Source organism: Oreochromis aureus, linkage group 14, assembly GCF_013358895.1.
Source record: "Oreochromis aureus strain Israel breed Guangdong linkage group 14, ZZ_aureus, whole genome shotgun sequence".
Classification (NCBI taxonomy): domain Eukaryota; kingdom Metazoa; phylum Chordata; class Actinopteri; order Cichliformes; family Cichlidae; genus Oreochromis; species Oreochromis aureus.
Genome location: NC_052955.1, coordinates 28,815,009 through 28,836,741, shown reverse-complemented (window position 1 = coordinate 28,836,741; position 21,733 = coordinate 28,815,009). Strand labels below are relative to the sequence as shown.

The window sequence follows — 21,733 nt, the reverse complement described above, 5'->3', positions numbered from 1 at the left end:
TCTCGGTTGTCCTTTCTAAATGTGCGTGCACACCACATGCTGCACTGTGTATTATGTTGTCTGGAGCTGTGTATTTGCATCTGGCAACACTGATTTAGTCGTCACAGAGGCATCTCTGCTGTTCCTGTTGACCTGTGCCACATGCACTCATGGTTACTATGGCTAAGCTAACATATTTGGGAGGGGCTCCTAGGACAAAAATCTACCTCTAAAACAATTAGCATTTCTCCTGTTTTTACATTAGTTTAAATAGAAATTATAGAGCTTGTTCATACAGCTATACTTTTATTATGGGAAATTACATTTAAATTATATGTTATCAGCCCCTAGTTGAAAATATTCCAGTATACAGTTGTGGTCAGAAGCTTACATAGACACCTCATGTCATGGGCATGAATGCCATGGTAAATCTCGGTCTTTTTATGATTTTGCTGAACTGTTGAATGACTGCACAACAAATATCTTTAATAACTTTAAAAACAAAATGAAAAACTTGATGTTGAAGTTTGAATTTACTTTGGATTTTCTCAAACGTATACATACAGGCTCAAACAGATACATGTACCCCACTAATATTTGGTTTAATGTTCTTTTGCAAGTTGCGCCTCAACTTGACACTTTTGGTAGCCATCAACAAGTTTCTGGCAAAAGTCTGGCTGTATATATGACCACTCTTCAAGCAAGACAGCTCAGTCTTTATCTCATCTGTCCATATAGCTTTTTTGCAGAAGACATTTGGCTCGTCCATGTGAGCAGCTGCAAATTTCACTCGAGTTTAAAGTTGCTGATTTTGTAGCAGGGACTTCTTTCACGGTCGGCACTCTATCAGAACATGGTGATGTACAACCTGCTTTACAGTGGACAGTGATGCTGGTGTTGCAGCAGTTTCCAGTTCATGACAGGCTTAAACCTTAGTGGTTTCTGGGTTCCTGACCATCTGACGGTGTGTGTCTTCCTGCAGATCTTGACAAAGTCATGACACATCTGAATAACTTGTACTGATGTGCAATTGTTTAACTGATGATCTTGGAATTCTCAGTTGTTTAGAAATGATTCAAAGAGACCTTCTTACTTTTGTAATTCTCCTTCTTAGATCGTCTCTGAGGTCCTTGGACTTTCCCATTGTTCTGACTATTGGTCAATCCAGTGAGTGCTGTGAAATAAATCCTTTATATGCTGGCAAACTGAAACTACCAATTTTAGTCAATCGTGATCACTAATGAGAATTTAATAGGCCTCGGCGTTGGCAAGTTAAAATCAATTGTAGAATTGCAGTACCAGTTATGAAAAGATTTAAGATGGTGTATGTATATATTTAAGAAAGGATTTATAGTTTTTAAGAAAAATCCAAAATAAATCCAAACTTGTACACCCCAATTCTTGCTGTGCAATCATTCCACCCTGGAAAAATAGCAGTTCAAATAAATCATTAAAAGCCCCAAATCACATTAAAATTATACCAATGATGAGTGTGTGTAAACTTCTGACCACAACTCTGTATCGGAAGTAGAAAGCAAAATTTGATTAAAGGGGACATATTATATTTTTATTAATGGAATTGACATAAGCAGATTGCTTTAAAACAACATTTTTATGATGGGCTTTCCTTATTAAGCCCCCCAAAAAAGTTTTTAAAGGAACAACAGGTGGGTGGGGCTGTCTTCGTGAGATATATCTGCTCTCTGTGTCATTATACAGGCCATGCACTGAAAAGCTGTCAGAAAGGTTTGGAGTAGACTGAACCCTAAGCTTTGGGAATTATGAGAATCCACCAATAGCACATACATGACAGAATAAGGAAAGAAAATGAGACAGGTCAGTCTTAGACTTAGACGTCCAGGAAAGACCCATCCAGCTACTGTAGACTTCAGATCACAGGACAAATGCATCCGTCATATCTTACAAAGCATCACAAACCTAATAAAACGAATTAAATAAATAAATAATAATAAAATAATTTTAACAGATAATTTTTGACTTGTGGGAACAGGTAGTTAAGTAGGCCTAAAAGAGGACATGTTTATTAGTCACTTATGATAGCGCAGTGTTCGTGATATATACTTATATGTATCTTCAACAATACATACTATTTCATAAAGTGATCTATTTTATGTATACAATCTGAACCATAACAATTACAGTGGCTGAAAATTATTTATTACTTTATTACTGCGCCTGTACTTCACTCTAGTGTCATACTGGTAGAGTAAACAAACTACAATAGTACTGTATAGCAGTTAAACGCATGCTCTAAAATTGAAAATCAGCAATTTACGAGCTCAAAACAAAGCAAAGTTGAGAAAACGCTCGTACTAATTGAATCCTCGCGTGATTTGGAGTGCGTGAGCTCTGCGCAATGAGAACTGCAGGTAGTCCGCCATTGCTGTATGAAGAACTGTCGGATTTGGTGTTTGGCAGTCAACAATAAACTTGTGGTGCTGGGACCCGGAGCTACGAGGTCGGGTGAAAGCTCGTCGGCTGCTCCATAAACCAGTAGTCGGCCCAGTCCTCCCTGGACAACACTTTCATGTGAATACGGAGCCCACGGACGAGGCAACCATGTCCAATCTCAGCAAAGGCGGCACCAAGAAGGACACCAAAATGAGGATACGGGCCTTTCCTGTAAGTGCACGCCGCAGTAGGGGCTTTGCCCGTCCGACGGTCGCGGACTCAATTACCGTGGTCTGCGCTAAGGGCTAAATGCTAATAGGCTAACCAGCTTAGGTGACTTGACTATCCGTAAACAAAGTGTAGCCGTCAGATATCCAGTCTCCCACACTCTTGGTCGGTCTGATAGATGGAAACTCATTGATAATACCTGCTCGGTGATAAGTTTTATAAATCACTTTTATTTTCCCTGTCGCTTAACTGTCTTACAACTTCCCAGACATTAGCTAGCCGATATGATCAGCCAAGTAGCCGATGCTAACGTTAGCCATGGGTCTTGACACTTGTTGTTTTGACTGATTTTATTTTTGCTCATTTTCTAAAATGTGTCTATATGTGTATATATATATATAAACGCATAATGTCTTTATGACTGAGCTCTAAATGTAACGGACGTTTGTGCAGACAGAGATCTGTACTTTAGCCTCAGCGGCGTTATGGCCGCTGTACATGATGCTAATAAAAACCAAAATGAGCTAACCCAGTTCTTGGTTCTGGATTAATGCGTGTGGGGATTTTGTGGACCTGTGTTGGTGTTGGCATCGATTCCTCGCTCACATGGCACTCCCTTTGTCTGCGAGACACTGAATTATCTATTTTCTGAACTGACCTAAATTTTCATAAAGCATTAGCCTGTCTGTAAAGGCTTGATGAGAGCGTAGCAACAGTATCCATGTAGCTGATGGATCTTAGTGACGAAGTTTTACTTCAGTGCCACCTTCATATATGCATATGGGCCCTCTGATCGTGGCCCAGTCTTGATAGGACAACTGTCAGAGCTGCTGTCAAACCAGCGTCGTGATGTGCATGTGTTTGGGCTTGCCTGCTGAGGAGTAGCACAGGGGTGGCGTGTGTTATGTTTTCTGCTTTTGGATAACGTGTTTTTGGCAATTAGGAATCCCGCAAAGAGTCTAGAGTAAGTTTAAAGATTTTAATTATAGACTGCATTATAGATTTCTTGTTACCATGATGCTTTACAGCTGGGCTAAACTAGGTCCTTACTTTACGGTTATTTATTCTATCTGTAGTGCCTTGTAACATTAAAAAAAACTTTCCTCCTGGTTTAAAATGACATCTGAAACCTTAAAAAACTAAACTATAAGAGCTGGGGCTAGTAGCTTCAGAAGCACTGAAACCCACGCCCATGTATGCGTAAATATTTAATATTAATTGCTTGGTGTATGCAATGACAGACCCTAATATTAGTGTATAGACACTGACCTGCATGCTTTCACTTTACATTTTCCTCATAGTGCTTATGGAAGTACTTAAAGCAGCCTATGAGATTGTTTTGACAGAGCCAAATTTTCAGAGGACATGGTAGATATTATATATCTCACCTTTACCCTTTGTGATATCAGCTTTCTCACTATACAAATCATTTTGGGGGGTTAATTGGGGTTTAAGTAAGAAAGAGAGAGAGGGAAAGGTTTTAACCTAATAAAATCGTTCCAACTTCCTTACCAGCATACCAGGTTAGGATTCTGAGGAAACTGAGAGGTGTTTTAACTCACAACACAGTGTTCAAAAGAATGAAAACTGCTTAGTCTTTAGTGTTTATCATTGCTACAGGAATGTGATGGTTTCAAAATCAGCTGGAATGGGAGCAGCACTTCCTGGAGCTGTTAATGTACCTCATGTTAGTGTCTTTTTTTCTTTTCTTTTTTTTTATTGAGAGGCATCCTTTTTTACTCTTGCAGTTTTCTTTATAATCTGAGCAGTTTGCTATAACAAGCAGATTTATCCTATGATTGGATTTTTTTTTTTCTATAGGCAGTGTACACAGCAGGGAAGAAATGATCTTCTTAATATTTGCAGATCTGAGCAAATGTATTAATAAGAAAGTGTTTTCTAGAGGAGTAATAAGCTCTGTTAGTGTCTTATACTCAATAATGAGGTAAAAAACAAAAAAAAGAAATCAAAGATTGAGGATTGACACTTTGCAAAATGTAATCTACATCACCACTGAGCCAAAGTATTTTATTTAACGTTTTAGTTTTTTAAATCTCAGTTTCATCTCTGTTTAATTATCTCAAATGCTGTCATTTGTAGTCACCTTATTTTCCCTCCTCTACACACACGTAGCATAACAGAGCTGGCAGAAAAATATGTGAAAACAGCCACTTTCATGTTAGTAGTTAAAGCACAACCAAGTCACAAACAATTCAAATATAAACATAGCTTGTTGGCATAATAGGCGTGAATAGAGATTGGAAGCATGAGCCAGTTCCACGTGACAGCCAGTGCTAATCATCCATCAGACCAGATCCGTATGCCACTAATACAGGTATTATGTATATATATTACACATCTGTGAGTAAGAGAGGACCTGCTCGTGTTCAAGTGACTTCATTTGGTCAGGATCAACACAAGGCTCCGTGCAGACATTTGCAGGCTCTCCAGTTTGCTGTGCAGGGCACCAACAATGAAGGTGGAATCCACGGAAAATAAAATTTTGGGATGGGGGTGGGGGACTACTTATGGGGGTGGACCTACACACATCTGTGTGTCATTGTAATCTAAGCTTATGAAATCCTAATTGTTGCAGTTGAAGAGTGACGTCAGCCTTGTGGCAGTGACACATGAGTCACATGTCAGTCTTTTTCCTACTCTGTTCGTGCATTGACTCAGAGGACTCAGAGATAATGAAAGCCATTTATTTAAACGTGCAGAAAATAGATCAGGAGTTATCAAATAATTAATTTGGACATCAGTATCAACAAAATGTTCTTAATATCCATATGTGATATGAACAGTTGATTCTCTGATGTTCATTTTGCCATGCTACATGAGGCCTCAGTCACACAGGCCTAGGGGAGAATGCTGTCAATGGCAGATTGCCAAGGTTGCAAGTAATTTGCATGGGAGACACCGACTTGTCTGCAAACACTTGGTAACTAACTAACCAGCTAGTGGTAGTGAAACTTGGAAAAACTGTGATGCAAATCAGAAATGGAGGACGTCCATTTTAACTAATAGTTATGCCTTTTAAAATACGTTGGTTTCAGCATAAGGCACATTATTTACTTTGAAGATAAACATCTTCTGTTTCTGGATTGAATTGTACTTTTTCAACTTCAGCTACTGCTTAGCAAGTAGTTGGGGCTACTGCTTCTTAGCCAACAGGCCTACAGTACACCACAAGATGGTTAAAACATACCCTCTTAGATGAGCTGTGGCTAGACGTAGAACAGGCACTATGCAATAATATAGAGATTTCGGACCTACAGTTCATTAGCTCAAGCATCAATATCAGCTCCTCTCTGACAGCGTGAAATGGTAAATGGTAAATGGCCTGTATTTATATAGCGCTTTACTAGTCCCTAAGGACCCCAAAGCGCTTTACATATCCAGTCATCCACACACACACTGGTGATGGCAAGCTACATTGTAGCCACAGCCACCCTGGAGGCTGCCGGACACTGGCGCCACCGGGCCCTCTGACCACCACCAGTAGGCAACGGGTGAAGTGTCTTGCCCAAGGACACAACGACCAAGACTGTCCGAGCCGGGGCTCGAACCGGCAACCTTCCGATTACAAGGCGAACTCCCAACTCTTGAGCCACGATCGCCCCGTGGTGGGAATTTCTAAAAATTTCTAAAAATGACTGAGTCTTCACTAATTCCATGTAAACATAAACCCATCTGGAACAACCCTGACATCCTAGAAAACAATAATATGATACTTCCAAGGGGTGGCACGTTGGTCAGCACTGTTGCCAAAGCAAGAAGATCCTGAGTTCAATTCCACCATTAGGCCAGGGTCTTTCTGTGTGGAGTTTCCATGTTCTCCCTGTGTTGGGTACTCCAGCTTCCTCCCACAGTACAAAGACATGCAGTTAGTGGGTTTAGGTTGGTAAATTAAATTAGGTGTGAATGTGAGTGGATGGTTCTATTTGTGACAGACTGACTGTACCCTGCCTCTCACCCTAAGGGATCGGATAGGCTCCAGACCCCCCCGCGACCCTGACAAGGATAAGCGGAAGAGAATGGATGGATAATACTTCCTAGATTGAGTTGTATTAAATAGTTGGAACATATTTTCAAAGGAAACTTTGTCATTTGACAGATTAGTTTTACAGTATGGGATTAACAAGAATACATTTTTAGAATACAAATTAAATCTATAGATTTCATAAGCAGCAAATTTAATCCAAAGTAAAAAATAATTTTAAGCCTAATCAGGTCGAATTACAAACAATTGCAATTCCCTAATTTCAAAACCTCCAAATATACAGTACGCTCTCCAAAATAGATATCCCACGTGTGGGACTAATAAAGGTTATCTTATCTTATCTTCCTATTGTTAAATGGGAGGTGGATCTATCAGTCAGCTTTGATCACAACGTTTGGTCTCAGATATGTTTAAAATGACTAGGAAGCCCAATCTACAATTAATACAATTGAAAATCCTTCATAAAGAGCACTATACAGATCAACGGATGTTCAGGATCGGTTTGCATCATCTAACACCTGTTCGCACTGTCAAGGCAATACACCTGACAATGACATCCATGCTTTCTGGTTCTGTCCACCTATTCAGAGGTTTTGGTTCCAGATATGTGAAGTCTTATCAAAGGTTCTGAAATGTAACATTCCAGCCCCCCCTTCAGTTTGCTTGTTGGGCGACCTAGATGATAACACTGTCTTCCCTCTCTCCTCTCTCTTAGAACATCTCAGGTGTGGGGCCCACCCCCACCCACACACACACACTGGGCCCCCTGGTTCTGTTGGGCCCTTACTGGGGGGTGGGGTGCCGTTGGGTCTCGGGTCTCTGGCCACGGAGCTCGGTCTGCTCTGGCTTAGCCGACAGAGCCTCCAGGCTTGTCACTGCAACCCCCTGGGGTCTCTGCACTGTGTCTGCTGGGTGACTGTCATTGTTATTTATGTATATGTTGGTTGTTGCTGTGGTCCCCCCCCCCCCCAACAGGTGTTGATTTTGCTCTCTCCCTTTCTCTCTCTGTCCTTCTTCACTTTTTCTGTTTTTTCTTTTCCATCACCCGGTCTTGTCCATTATGGTTGTGATAATCCAAAATCAAAAAACCCTAATAAAGGTCTATTAAAATATGAGTAGCAAGTGGACCATTACAACAAATGCCGCAATGCTTCACTTGTGAAACTAAATCTTTTTGTCATTTTTTGGCCTTCAGACAACAATTCTGATTGCTACACTGCCAAACAGGACAGGGGGGAAAAAAAGAAAAAAGTTGGCCAGTGTTTGCAGACAAGTTGCCATATTCCATGCAAACTATGAGCAAAGTGGCAACCTGCTGGGAAGCAAAGCATTCACAAAGGTGTTTTGGGTAAAGCACCCTATACCTCTTTGCAGTCAGTTTCTCCTAGCGACAGCTGGCAACCTCCACAAACCATTGCAACCACAGCCAATTGGGTAATATTCGTTTTTCCCTGACAACCAGTGGTCACCAGACAGTCACCAACCACTTTCTAGGCCTGTGTGAATGGAGTCTTAGCTCCCTTACTAGCAAAATGTACTGATCTTCTAGAACATGATGTGGTATGCACATGTTCTCATGCACAGATTCTTCATGTTGACACAACTAATCACTGGTTATAGTCCGGTTGAAACCCATTACTTGTTACTGCTTGCAGATGACGATGGACGAGAAGTATGTCAACAACATATGGGACCTTTTGAAGAATGCCATCCAGGAAATTCAGAGGAAGAACAACAGCGGCCTGAGTTTTGAGGAACTTTATAGGAACGCCTACACGATGGTGCTTCATAAACATGGAGAGAAGCTGTACACCGGCCTGCGTGAAGTTGTTACCGAACACCTTATCAACAAAGTAAGGCCATCACAGATCACAGCCTAACACAGTTGCTGGAAGTCAAGTGATGACAGATTGACTAAAATATTTAGAGTTCATTTGAGCTGTCTGTCATTCCTGTGTGTAATACATACAGCAAATGTATGGTGGCCTGGTATGTATTACACCAGTGGTTCCCAAACTTTTTTTGCTGGGCCCCCCTTGTTTAACAAGAAAAATGTTCGCGCCCCCCCCCGCGTGCAGCTTGCACGCACGCACACGCCGCAAACACATCCTTCAACCACACCACCCATATTTTGCTCCATTGCGGTTTATTTCACACCTCAAACATTTATTAAACAATTAAGCAAATACAAATAATCTGCAATAAATTACAGGTAGTAAGAAAATAAACTACCAACTCTTTTACGCTCAGTCCGCACCTACACGGGTATTTTTGAGCGCGCAGCTGTTTCGGGCACATGTAAGCGGGCGTATCGAATCACCGAGAACGGAGATTTTTAAAACTCCTTTTTTTGCGTTTACGTGTGGACAAGGAATACAGAGTTAAATCACGCAATATCAAAGGTATGTGCCTTTTTCACGTCACACTGTGCGCCACGTTATTGTTTACATGAGATGAATTGCAGAATGGCAGATAGAGACAAAATACTGTTACTGTTAATCTGACTATCTTCAGGTTTTACAGGCTTACATATACAGGCCATTACTGTCCCTGCATTTAGAAAGGCAGAGGCATCACGGTGTAATTATTTTACATGTAGTTGTTTTTTTCCTGTGTAATAATGTTCAACATTGCTATCAATACATTTTCAAAAAACCCTCTACAAAATGGGTTCAAAAACATAAACAACTGTGGGATACTGTTTGTCCGTGATTTGAACAGCCCAGCGCTGCTCCCGATGCAGGGAAAACTAATTCTGCAGGGAGACCTACCTCAGCACTTGTGCAGGTGAAGCCAAAGGGAAGATATGCTTCACCATATTTTCTAGTCTTTGGCTTAGAATGAAGTTGGTTTGGAAACATATTCAGCGATGCTTCATCTCCTGCTTTGCGTTTGTGTGGGCGCCCCGTGCTAGCAGTGTCCAAGCGTTGTTTTTGTTTTTTTTTCCCTTTTCATGCCGCGCCCCCCCTGCAATAGCTCTGCGCCCCCCCTAGGGGGCGGGCCCCACACTTTGGGAACCACTGTATTACACAATACTGTGCTGGTATTTAAAGTAGACTGGATTTGATCTACATAAAGAAAGATAGAAGCTGTAGTTGCTCTTTGGAGACGGTTTGTTCCACAAAAGAATAACCTAACCTGACCTATGAATAGTTTCCTTCAGTTAACACAATATTAAAATCAGATTTTAATGAGGCCTGTTGTTCGAATGTCAGGGCTGAATTTCACTCAAATGCTTGAAAGTCTGTTTGGTGCTAAACAGAAACTGTCATAGGATTCATATTATGATTTCTTTTTTCCCCTGCTTGGCTTGCATGCCATACTGAACAACAAAGGCAAAACCAGAAAATATGAGCCAGTTGCATTCATGAGCAGCCTTGTAAAGGCACATAGGCAGAAAAATGGAGAATATAAATCCACAGGCTGTTACTTAAGTCTTGTGGTAGATTTGTAAAACCCTTCACTCACGCCCCCTTTTTTTTAGCAGATGCCTCATGCCTGTGGCTGGAAGGCAAGGAAGAGCCCAGGTTTGAGGATGGGGGGCTTGAGTGGTGTTTTATTCTGGGGTTTCAGCTGTGAGAGAAGGCACATCTGTCTGAAAGGCCTTCATAAAACAGGCGTTGTCCTGTGCGTTATAGAAGAGCTTTAGGATGCTTTTGATGATGGAGTCATTTTCTCAAATCGGACATATAATTGGTTTGTTTTACCACTGAAAATAAAATGTTAGTGAAGTGGATTATCCTAAGTAGCTTGTTTTTAAAAACAAAAGTGGCAGAAAGAAGGGCTATCTGAGATTTATTCCTTCTTAAAACTCCTAATAAGTTAGAGTAAGCATAATTGTTCCTAAGCTGTCACTTGTATTTTTGTAGCATGTATAATTAGTGGCAAATTGTGCCTGTCCATGAGATCTGTCGCAAATTCCTCTTTGCAGCTTACAGTGAGCAGACACACAATGAGCAATATTTCAGCACGATGTTGTTGAATAACAGCCAGATGGTTTTACAGCTTAATTAAATGCACATTCTCAGCTTGGCAAGCTTAGTAAATGAGCAGTCAGGAAATGTCAACAAGTAATGGATCAAAGACGAGTTCTCTGACAGCTGAGTGTGTTTTTATTGTCTTATAATGGTAAAGGCATCGCTTTGAAAGAAACAGTTGTAATGGTACGAACGCAGCATCGTCTCAACCCAGCTTAAGTTTGGAAGACAGTCGAGAGGTTCAGTCAGTAGTGCCTTTGTTTTGTTTTTTTGCAGGGAGGGGGGGTTATATATTGTTTTGGGCCTAATAGTTAATGTTATTATGAATTATTGAGAGAAGGATTTGGAGATGTGTATTTTTTCAGCAGTGATTCATCGTTGTCTAGACAAGGGATGAAAATAAGCTTTAAGTCCAAGCAAGCATGTCTATTCGGTCTCAGATGTTTATTTTCTACAATCACTTCTGGCTTTTAAGGTCATTTTTGTTATTTATCTATTTATTTATTTCAAATGTTAACCTGTTAAGACCTGAAGTTTAGCTGATACCATATGCAGTCTCTGGCTCTTTAATATAGGCCAGAAATTGATAACTTAGGGCATACTTTAATTACAGCTGGTGTTTAAGAAAGTTAAATAAAGGATTTATACACACAGACACACACACACACACACACACACACACTTTGATTTGTAATATATGTAATATTTGATATGATAGAAAAGCAGCATCAGAAAGTGGCAAAACAGATGAATATAATATGGGGTACATTGTTTTTGTTGTTGTTGTTGTTTTAAGCAAGCCATGACTTTGCATAGTGCATGTTTAGATTTATGGTTTTGCTTCTGGCATTTGATCTGGATGTGCAAAAGAAGAAGTCGGTGCATTCATAAAGCTTGGTCGCCTGTAACATTAGGAGCAGAGGCCGTAATATATTACCTCTGCCCCGAAGGAGAAGAAAGGAGAGGTCAGTGTGCCCTTAAGAATCTTACTCCACTGAGACATTTAGTTTACTGTGCTGAGTCACACTGCAGTGTGACCGTTATCAAGCTGTTGTGTGCCTGACTAGTAAAGAAGGCCTGCATTAAAATGCTCCACGAGCAACAAAACACAAATACAGGTGTCTGCTTGAGTTCTAAGGCTGTGTTTCTGTCTCGCCCAAAGGTACGGGAAGATGTTCTCAATTCGTTAAACAATAACTTCCTCCAAACCCTAAATCAGGCCTGGAATGACCACCAGACAGCTATGGTGATGATTAGAGATATCCTGATGTATATGGTGAGTATACAGTCATGCAGTAAGACTGATGAGCGTTAGATATAAACATTTTACACATAACAGCTGTATTTTATATGCTTAAATATACATTTAAGCTCAGCTGCTGTTAATTCCAGTTCATTCTAATGTTGTTTGGGACATTTTTGTGTGTCTGTGTCACAGGATCGGGTGTACGTACAGCAGAATAGCGTGGAGAACGTCTACAACCTGGGCCTTATCATATTTAGGGATCAAGTGGTTCGCTATGGTTGCATCAGAGACCACCTCCGACAAACCCTGCTAGACATGATTGCCCGGGAGAGGAAGGGAGAGGTGGTGGACAGGTAGCCAAAAGTCACAAATAGCATTATCTAATAAATTATCTTTAGTTTTTAAATCAAATGAAGTTTGCATTCTTGATCTTTAAATGGAAAAGTCATCATTTCTCACCAGGGGTGGACATGGAGGATGCCTTTGGTATTAGAAATAAAAGATCTGTCAAATACATCTGCTGCATTTGCACCCAGTGGGCAAAAGCCTCAGAGCCTCTGGCATTTTAAAAACATTGACTATTCTGAATTTCATGCACTGTGGACTGTAAATGTTTTTCAATGGATGAATAGTAAAAAGTTAGTTGGCAGTTATGCTGAGTGTGAAATTAGCTTCCACAAAAGTTGTTTTTTTTTTAATGTTTTATTTTGTTTTGCATTACTTACCATTTGGTTTGCTTCTCCTCTTCTCTAGGGGAGCCATTAGAAATGCCTGCCAAATGTTAATGATTCTCGGCCTTGAAGGGAGATCTGTGTATGAAGAAGACTTTGAAGCACCGTTTTTAGAAATGTCTGCAGAATTTTTCCAGGTTTGGGAGAGAAATTCATTTTCCTTGTTTATGTGTTTATTTATTTATTTTAATTTGGATCTATATTTCTTTGTGGCTTCCCTTAAAGGAACTAAAACCTCTCGTATAAACTGTTTCTTGTTTTCACTCAGATGGAAAGCCAAAAGTTCCTCGCAGAAAACAGTGCCAGTGTGTACATAAAGAAAGTTGAAGCCAGGATTAATGAGGAGATCGAGCGGGTAATGCACTGCCTGGATAAATCCACAGAGGAGCCCATCGTCAAGGTGGTGGAACGTGAGCTCATCTCCAAACACATGAAGACCATCGTAGAAATGGAAAACTCAGGCCTGGTCCACATGCTTAAGAACGGCAAAACAGATGGTAAGCCCTCAGTCACAGCCTGCTGCTCCACTTCACCTCTTTAGCATTCATATTTTTAGTGATTTATTGTTTAAATTGACATCCACACGAGTTACAGCGAAATAGAAAATCCCCAACACTCTTTAATAAACCTTGAAGCTGTCACTTCCAGGAAATACTTTACTGGCTCAGTAATACAGTCATATCGTGTTCCCATTGGTTCATGCCACAAATAGTAATATGTGAGGAATTCAATGATGATTTGATTTCAGTGAAACTGGAACTGTAGTGCCTGGAGAGTATATTTCTCCATCTTTTCTGCAGATCTCAGATGCTCAGTCCCTTTTCAGTGGGCAGAAGTGGATTTTTGATGTGTGCTCATGTGTGTATTCATGCTTACCTCTCTACAGATTTGGCATGCATGTACAAGCTGTTCAGCAGGGTTCCCAATGGGCTGAAGACCATGTGTGAGTGTATGAGTTCATACCTGCGGGAGCAGGGCAAGGCCCTGGTGTCAGAGGAAGGAGAAGGGAAAAACCCTGTGGACTATATTCAGGTACGGCACTGGGTTATCAGTCGACATAATGTTGCTGAAGATGGACTGTTCTGATGGTACTGAGAATGTGCTACCTTGTAAGAGATCACAGATGGATTTCCTTTGGCTCAGTACACTTCAGCATGCCATTGCGTGATGAGCCTTGACCATAATGCACTTTAATTACTTCCCAGCAGAGAATAACTGCTCTTGCTCCCATGTTTGTTACCACAAACCATGATGGTCTTTACCCTCATCCACACTCAGTCTTTGCACTGTACTTAACATGTGAGGTCCTTCTGGCAACTAGAAAGACATCAGTGCTTTTGAAAATCTTATAGCTTTTAAGTCCTTTTGAAGTTCTTGGTTAAAATAATGACTCACTTCTTACTCTCTAGTAGGAAACAGCAGCCTCTTCTTTTACCACATCAGCTCTTACTTGCAGATTCACCTTTTCTGATGAGACCACCTTTCCTTTGCTGTAGCTACTGTTTGTTAAGCTCTTTCTAATGCACGTTGCTGCTGCATTTCCTGTCTTCCTGCAGGGTTTGCTGGACCTGAAGTCCCGTTTTGACCGCTTCCTCCAGGAGTCTTTCAACAACGACCGCCTCTTTAAACAAACTATTGCTGGAGATTTTGAGTACTTCCTTAACCTGAACTCCCGCTCACCTGAATACCTCTCACTCTTCATCGATGACAAACTGAAGAAGGGCGTTAAAGGGGTGAGCCCACTAATCATGCATTCATGCTCTTATTTTTAGAACATATGACAGATTTTACTGACCTGCTTCTTTAAAATTTATAACCTCACTTCAAAAAATGCCAAAAAGAAAAAACCCACACAATGTTTTCATGTAAAAAGTTGTTTCTGCTTTCTTTTGTGTTTTCAAAAGTGCTGGGCAAAATAAATCATAAAGTCTGTTTTTGATTAATGGGTATAACCTGACCCTGTTATTTTTATCCAGCTGACAGAGCAAGAAGTGGAGTCTATACTGGACAAGGCCATGGTGCTCTTCCGCTTCATGCAGGAGAAGGACGTGTTTGAGAGGTACTACAAGCAGCACCTGGCTCGCAGGCTGCTCACTAACAAGAGCGTCTCCGACGACTCGGAAAAGAACATGATCTCAAAACTTAAGGTGAGCAGGCATGTGGCATGATATAACTCTCGCTTTGGAGTAAGCTGAATATAAACTGAAAGATCCCCGGGTGCTTGGAGACTAGCCACGGTGGTCAGATGTTTTATGCACACTTCTTCACATTTTTTTTTTTTTTTTTTTTTCCTCAGTGTTTTTGCATTTCAGTGGATGTTTAGGTAAAAGGAAACATACAGTTTTCAGACTGTATCCACTTGCCTGTGTTTGATCATTATAACAATGTTTCTTTACTTTAAATAGACAGTTGCCTTCAAAATCAAATATTCTTAGCTTTTCTGTGCTCTGTAGTGCTTTTTATCCATTTTTTTTCAGTAAGACTTGTTCGGTTTTGGAGATATAAGCTGTAGAAATGTCTGCTTTCTCCTGAATATAATAGAACCAGATGTCCTTCGCTTTCTTTTGCTCAAAGCGGCCATAAAAAAACAAAAAAAAAAACATTTGAAAAACTCAGCAGAAATGACTCTTTGCAGAAATCATGACCCAGTTACTCAAAGATATCAACAAACCTTGATGTGAGCAGTTTTATGTTGGAATTTTTTTTTTTTCTACCAAACTGCACCCGCCACTTTATCCCTGCAGATGGAAGCGTCTCTCCAATTATGACAAGAGGCTAGCTGTGCGGGAAAGATTCCCATGAGTCTCTCACAACAAGGTTTATGGATTTTATTGAGTCATGATTTCTAGAAAGACGCAACGCTGGTGTGTTTTTTCAAATACATGCTTTGGTTTTTTGGGGGTTCACTGAGCATGACGAGGCTAGGAGTAATCAGATATCTCTATAGCTGATATCTCTAAATCTGGTTCTGCAGCCCAGGAAAATGTTCTTACATTTGATTTCAGGTTCAGCTGTCCCCTTTTCTTTTAAATAGCTTTCCAATTATAAGTCTAATTCTTCTTCATGTCTTTATTGCACAGACCGAGTGCGGCTGTCAGTTCACCTCTAAACTGGAGGGCATGTTCCGAGATATGAGCATCTCCAACACCACCATGGATGAGTTTAGACAACATTTACAGACGACTGGGGTGAGGAAAATCTGCATTTTGTCACAATAAAGAGCCTAATTAGTAAATGTAATCAGGACATTGTTACTTGATTGACTGAGCTTTGTTGCACTGCTCAGTTACATATTAACAATTAGGCGCCTAATTATCCATATCCTGGAAAATCATAGTGCAAGCTTCTGGCTTATGCTGGTTTGTGCTGTGCTTTCAGATTGCTGGGGTGACTATAGCTCCATTTGGTGAACAGTGTAACCTGTCGGAGTTCATATTTATACACATTGCTTTTAAATTCATGGTCCAAGTAGTGTTGTGTGATATTTGTCATGTCTGGATCTTGTGTGTGCACCTCAGGGTGCTTCATATTGTAAGGTAAAGATCCTACAATAATTTTCCCCCCATGAGGAAGCAATGGCGACAGTGGGAAGTAAAAACTTCCTTTTAACAGGTAGAAACCTCCAGGAGAACCAGGAAGGTGCTGTGACCAGTTGGGGTTGAGGGGTGGGAGACAGGGCAAAAGACATACTGTGGAATAGAGCCAGAGATTAATAATAACTAATGATTAATTGCAGAGTGGTGTATAAACACAGAGAGTGATGAAGAAACACTGACGTGCATCATGGGAAACCCCCGGCAGCTTAGGCCTATTACAATTTAACTAAGGGAGGATTCAGTGTCACCTGATCCAGCCTCATCTATAAGCTTTATCAAAAACAAAAGCTTTAAGTCAGGTCATGTCTTTCTCCCAAATGTAAATGCTACCAGTACTACCACATAGTATCACTATCACATCATTGTAGGTGATCGTATGTCTTGTTTGTTTGTTTTTTTCCTTCCTAACTCAAGGTGTCACTTGGAGGGGTCGATCTCACTGTTAGAGTCCTGACCACGGGATACTGGCCAACGCAATCAGCAACACCCAAGTGCAATATTCCACCTTCACCTCGACATGCATTTGAAGTCTTCAGAAGGTTTGTTAGTTGTTCACTTCACTCACAGATTTAGAAGTTTATTGATTACATGTGAGTGCTTTCATAACAGCACTTAGCTTTTCAGTCTGGTGATTTTCTAAAAGGTTTCTCCGTGTGATCCACAAGGAACAATAAATCCATTATATGTGTTGTTACCAGTAGAAGTAGTACATGGAGATTACTTTTTTCTTTTAGTCCCATTCATGAAAATATTACCGTGTATGTTTTGCTAGACACAACATTTCAAACTAAAAATCTACTGTGTACTGCTGCAGAAAGCAAAGTTGCATTGATCATTTGTTGAAGGTTAATCTTGTATGGCTCCCCTCTGCATGCAGGTTTTACCTTGGGAAGCACAGTGGGAGACAGCTCACCCTGCAGCACCATATGGGCTCTGCAGATCTAAATGCCACCTTCTACGGGCCAATTAAAAAGGTACGCTCCAATTGGAAAGGGGAGTCTCAGTACATTTCAGCAACCTTTATTTCATTTTAGAATAACAAGTGGACCTGGCTTTACTTTCATTACTTATTGTTAATTTTCTGTTTTATAAATTAGTTTAGTGTTTTAAATACAAGCAAAATGACAGACTAACAAATGCGGCTAAATGTAACAATTTTAAATAAAGGAAAGTAAAAATGAAATCTGCTGTTTTGTGGGCATCTTGTCAAAATGGATTCTGACTAATGTTTTTATGTCGCCTTATCCCAACATTTGAACAGGAGGATGGGTCAGAAGTCGGAGTAGGTGGTGCCCAGGTGACAGGCTCCAATACTAGAAAGCACATACTCCAAGTGTCCACCTTCCAGATGACCATTCTGATGCTTTTCAACAACAGAGAGAAGTCCACCTTTGAGGTACACAACTTCATTCCTTAGTACCCTACACAGTAGGATATTTTGGTCCCCATATGTCTTCATTTGTAGCGGACAAGCAGGAAAAGGTCAGTTCAGTCTGTGACCTCTGTACAATGTTGACACAAAGCCTGACCTCTTCACTATGTAGGAAATCCAGCAGGAGACGGACATCCCAGAGAGGGAGCTGGTGCGAGCACTGCAGTCTCTGGCCTGTGGGAAGCCAACACAGAGAGTTCTCACCAAGGAGCCAAAGTCCAAGGAGATCGAAAATGGCCATGTGTTTACAGTTAACGACCAGTTTACCTCCAAACTGCACCGTGTCAAAATCCAGACAGGTATGGAAAAAAAAAAAAAATCATAAAGTTAAGCATTTTTCTTGAGGCTCACAGCTTTAGTTTGATTTTTCCTAGGTGTTATTCTGTGAATGTAAACTGGGTGAATGTAGATTTTTACTGTGTCAGGCTTAAAAAATGAACTTTTATTTTCTTAAAGCTTAGTAATAGGCGTTATTCAGTGAGCGGCCGCTCTCTGAATATTTTCTGAAAATCACTTGTTGATGTCAGAGGGGAATGTGCAGACTGCTTCAAGCTGATAGGAAGGCAACAGTAACTCCAATAACCACTCGTTACATGTATCCTGAAAAGCATCCGTGAACGCGCACACGTCAACCTTAAAGCAGATGTGCTGCAGCAGCAGAAGACCACACCATATTCACTCCTCTCAACTAAGAACAGGAAACTGACGCTACAGCTCAAAAGAAGACCGAAAGACAAAAGCACCACAAGTCTTTAACACCACAGTCTGTCTCAGTACTGTTGATGATTTTGTCTATTACCTCTTTACGCTTTGAAAGCCTGCTAGAAGTAATCCTTGAAGCTCTCTTCTGAACTTGAGCAATGTCTGTCATATTTCAGGCCTGTTTTCTGAATAAAATGGGTGTGCAGCAGAAGGTAGTGCAGGTGGTCTCTGTCTATGCAGCTACCCTTGGAGAAACTATACTGATGGTCATCAAACCACATCTTTATTGATTATAGGCTAAGGTGTCAGAACTCCTCATTAAGGGTACAGGGGAGGTGGTCACATGTTGCCTTTATGAGGGAAAGAGTTATGGGTGCTCACAAGGCAAAAGGGGTTCCAACCCAGTAGTAGCAAGGCATACCTAATAAAGTGGCTATTGAATGTACATAAGAAAATGACACGTTTCATCATGATCTCTTACATTTATTGTCCGTCTGCCGTGTGTTTTTTGTGCACTACCCAGTTGCTGCTAAACAGGGGGAGTCAGATCCAGAGAGGAAGGAGACGCGACAGAAAGTGGACGACGACAGGAAGCATGAGATCGAAGCTGCCATCGTTCGCATCATGAAGTCTAGAAAGAAGATGCAGCACAATGTCCTGGTAGCAGAGGTCAGTCAGCTGAAGCTGTAGCTAAAGCCCACTTGTAAAGAGCACAAAAATAAAACTATAGTTGTAATAATGTTCTGTGGTGGACAGCACCAGTCAGTGAGTCCCCTAGTGGCATATTATATGATGCACAAGAGGTTAGAGCCTCTAGTGCGCTCTAGTGGTTTACTTCTTTCACATAAAAAGCTGATATAAAAGAGTCTTGCATCACAAAGTTAATAAAGTGGTAAATAAAAAGGCCACGAAAGAAGAAGCCGTGAATTAAACAGGCGTGTTTTCATGTGTCTCCACAGGTCACACAGCAGTTGCGGGCACGATTCCTTCCTAGTCCTGTAGTCATCAAGAAACGCATTGAAGGACTCATTGAGAGGGAATATTTGGCAAGAACACCAGAGGACCGCAAAGTGTACACTTATGTAGCATAAAACAAATGAATTCAATGAAAGCTAGCGTCGAGTTGAAAGAAGCTGAGGGCCTTTTTTTTTTTTTCGTTTTTTTTTTTTTTTTTTTTTTTTTTTTGGGTGGACTGCTATGTGTTTGAACAAACTTGGAAATGCTTTCATTGTTAATTCTGGGAAACACTGGGAAGGTTAACATTTCTTCCATAAAAATGTGTTTAAAAAAAGAAAAACGTTAAAAAAAAAAACAAAGAAAAAAATCATGCAAAGGATGGTGAAGTTTTCTAGCATTATTAGATTTCTTCAGCTGAGAGAACTGAAATGAGGGAGTCTAGTTTTGTATAAAATCATGTTTCTTGTGGCCTTTCGAGAGAACTTAGTGGGCCTGTTTGCGGGTCAACGACGCGCTGCCACCAAATGAGCGCATCGGAGGCCACACGGAGAACGAGAAAACATTTGAACTCACTCCCCTGTTTTAAATGTTGATGTCAATGTGTTCTGTTTGTGTTTTGTGGCACAATAATGGCTGTACAGGTTGACAGATAGGCCTTTTTCCTCTCAAGAGGATTTTTAGATTTAAAGAAGAGGACGGAGTGTTAACTGGTACAGACCTGGTTTACAACAGCAGTGAAATACATTTTGAGTACTTGAGAAAACATGAAGAGTGCTTAATTTATGTTGCAAATAGGTCTGGGGGTTTTTTTTAGGGGGGTGGGGGGGTTGTTTTAATGTCTGCTATCAAACATGTCCACCTCACAGCTGAACTATTTAATGCCATTCTCATTTGGCCAGGTCTGTACTAGTGGTTAGAGAGATCAAGGGCTGTTGCTTCACAGCATGCTTTTATCTAATGGATCAATCAGGGGAATATAAGACACATGAAACTCCATAAAAGGTGTTTGGACTCTCATGACACATTTTTCACGTAAGGCCTGCTGTATGATAGGCCACCCCCCCAAAAAAAGATTCCTCTCTCTGAATGGAAGGTTCCTGGTGGTGTAGGTGTGCAAAGAGGATATTATTTTTCGTTCTCGACTGCATTTTGATCAGCTGGAACCAGTTTAGCACCATGTTCTAATGTGTACAAATTGTAAAATAAATATTGTACTCACTGCGAAGGTGGATTGTACAGGGCCTTGTTTTCATCATATTAAATGTAGAATTTAAAAGAAATGAAGGGATGCTTTTTTTTTTTTCCCCCTGCATCTTTGCATGACCAACCAAGGCCTTGGCAAGCCTCAGAAATGCATCTGTAACCATAATCAAGGCTTAATTTCAATGGTAAGCCACAGTCAGATTCTGTGTGTTCACAACAAGAATTTGGCAGGCTTCAGGAGGACGTTGTTTATTACAGTATTTTCTGATTCACGTGTTTCTGTTTTTCTTTACTTTTTGGTAAGAAAATACTCAGCTGAAGCTGCCATATGCTCACTGACCACTTTGCTATGCTACACCCTGCTTGCCAGCTTGGATCATTTTCTGTCAAAACACTTTTTCTTTCAAAACTACCTTGATTCTTCATGCCACAGATTCAACAAGGTGCTGGAAACATTCCTCTGAGATTTTGGTCCATTTCTCCTATGAATCCCACATCCCAGAGGTGCTCTATTGGATTGAGGCTGGCAACTGTGGAGGCAATTTGAGTACAGTAAACATATGTTGAAGAAATCATTTGAGCTTTGTGATACACTTTATCCGAGAAGATGGTTGCACTGTGGTCACAAAGGGATGGGGATTATCAGCAACAATACTCGGGTAGGCTGTAGTGTTTAAACAGTGTTCAGTTTGGTACTAAGGGGCCCAAAGTGTGCAAAGAAATTATCCACTACACTATTACACCAGCCTGAAGCGTTGATATAGGGCAGCGTGGATCCATGCTTTTATGTTGTTTGAACCAAATTCTGACCCTACAATCCAAATGTTGAGGCAGAAATGGAGGCTCCTCTGACCAGGAAACAAAAAATCCTGTTCTTAGCTGACAGCTCTGGATCCCAGTGTGGTCTTCTGCTGCTGTAGCCCATCTGCTTTGAGGTGTTTGAGTGCTCAGAGTAGAAAAGTGGTATATAAAAGCCAGTCAATCCTCTGACCGAGGCATTTTCCCCCAGAGAACTGCTTCTCAATGGATGTTCTCTCTTTTTTTGGACCATTCTCTGTAAACCCGAGAGACATTTGTGTGTGTGGAAAATCCCAGAAGATCAGCAGTTTCTGAAATACTCAAACCAGCCTGTTTGGCACTAACAGCCGTGCCACATTCAAAGTCACTTAAATGTTTTTTTTTTCTAATTCTGATGCTCAGTGTGAACTTTAGCAAATCGTCTTGACCATGTCTACATGCCTAAATTCACTAAGTAGATACCATGTGA

The 21,733-nt window shown here is 40.7% G+C and overlaps 1 protein-coding gene across 1 annotated transcript; it reads left to right on the top strand.

Annotated features, from left to right (window-relative positions):
* The first annotated feature begins 2,322 nt into the window (after positions 1–2,322).
* cul3b (cullin 3b) lies at positions 2,323–20,543 on the top strand. The gene is made up of 16 exons (XM_031731634.2): positions 2,323–2,622; positions 8,278–8,475; positions 11,762–11,875; positions 12,038–12,198; positions 12,599–12,713; positions 12,845–13,073; positions 13,463–13,608; positions 14,133–14,309; positions 14,553–14,723; positions 15,657–15,764; positions 16,587–16,711; positions 17,050–17,146; positions 17,434–17,568; positions 17,717–17,903; positions 18,830–18,975; positions 19,266–20,543. The coding sequence occupies exons 1-16, from the start codon at positions 2,560–2,562 to the stop codon at positions 19,395–19,397; spliced, it is 2,304 nt and encodes a 767-aa protein (XP_031587494.1). The 5' UTR covers positions 2,323–2,559; the 3' UTR covers positions 19,398–20,543.
* Positions 20,544–21,733: the final 1,190 nt, after the last annotated feature.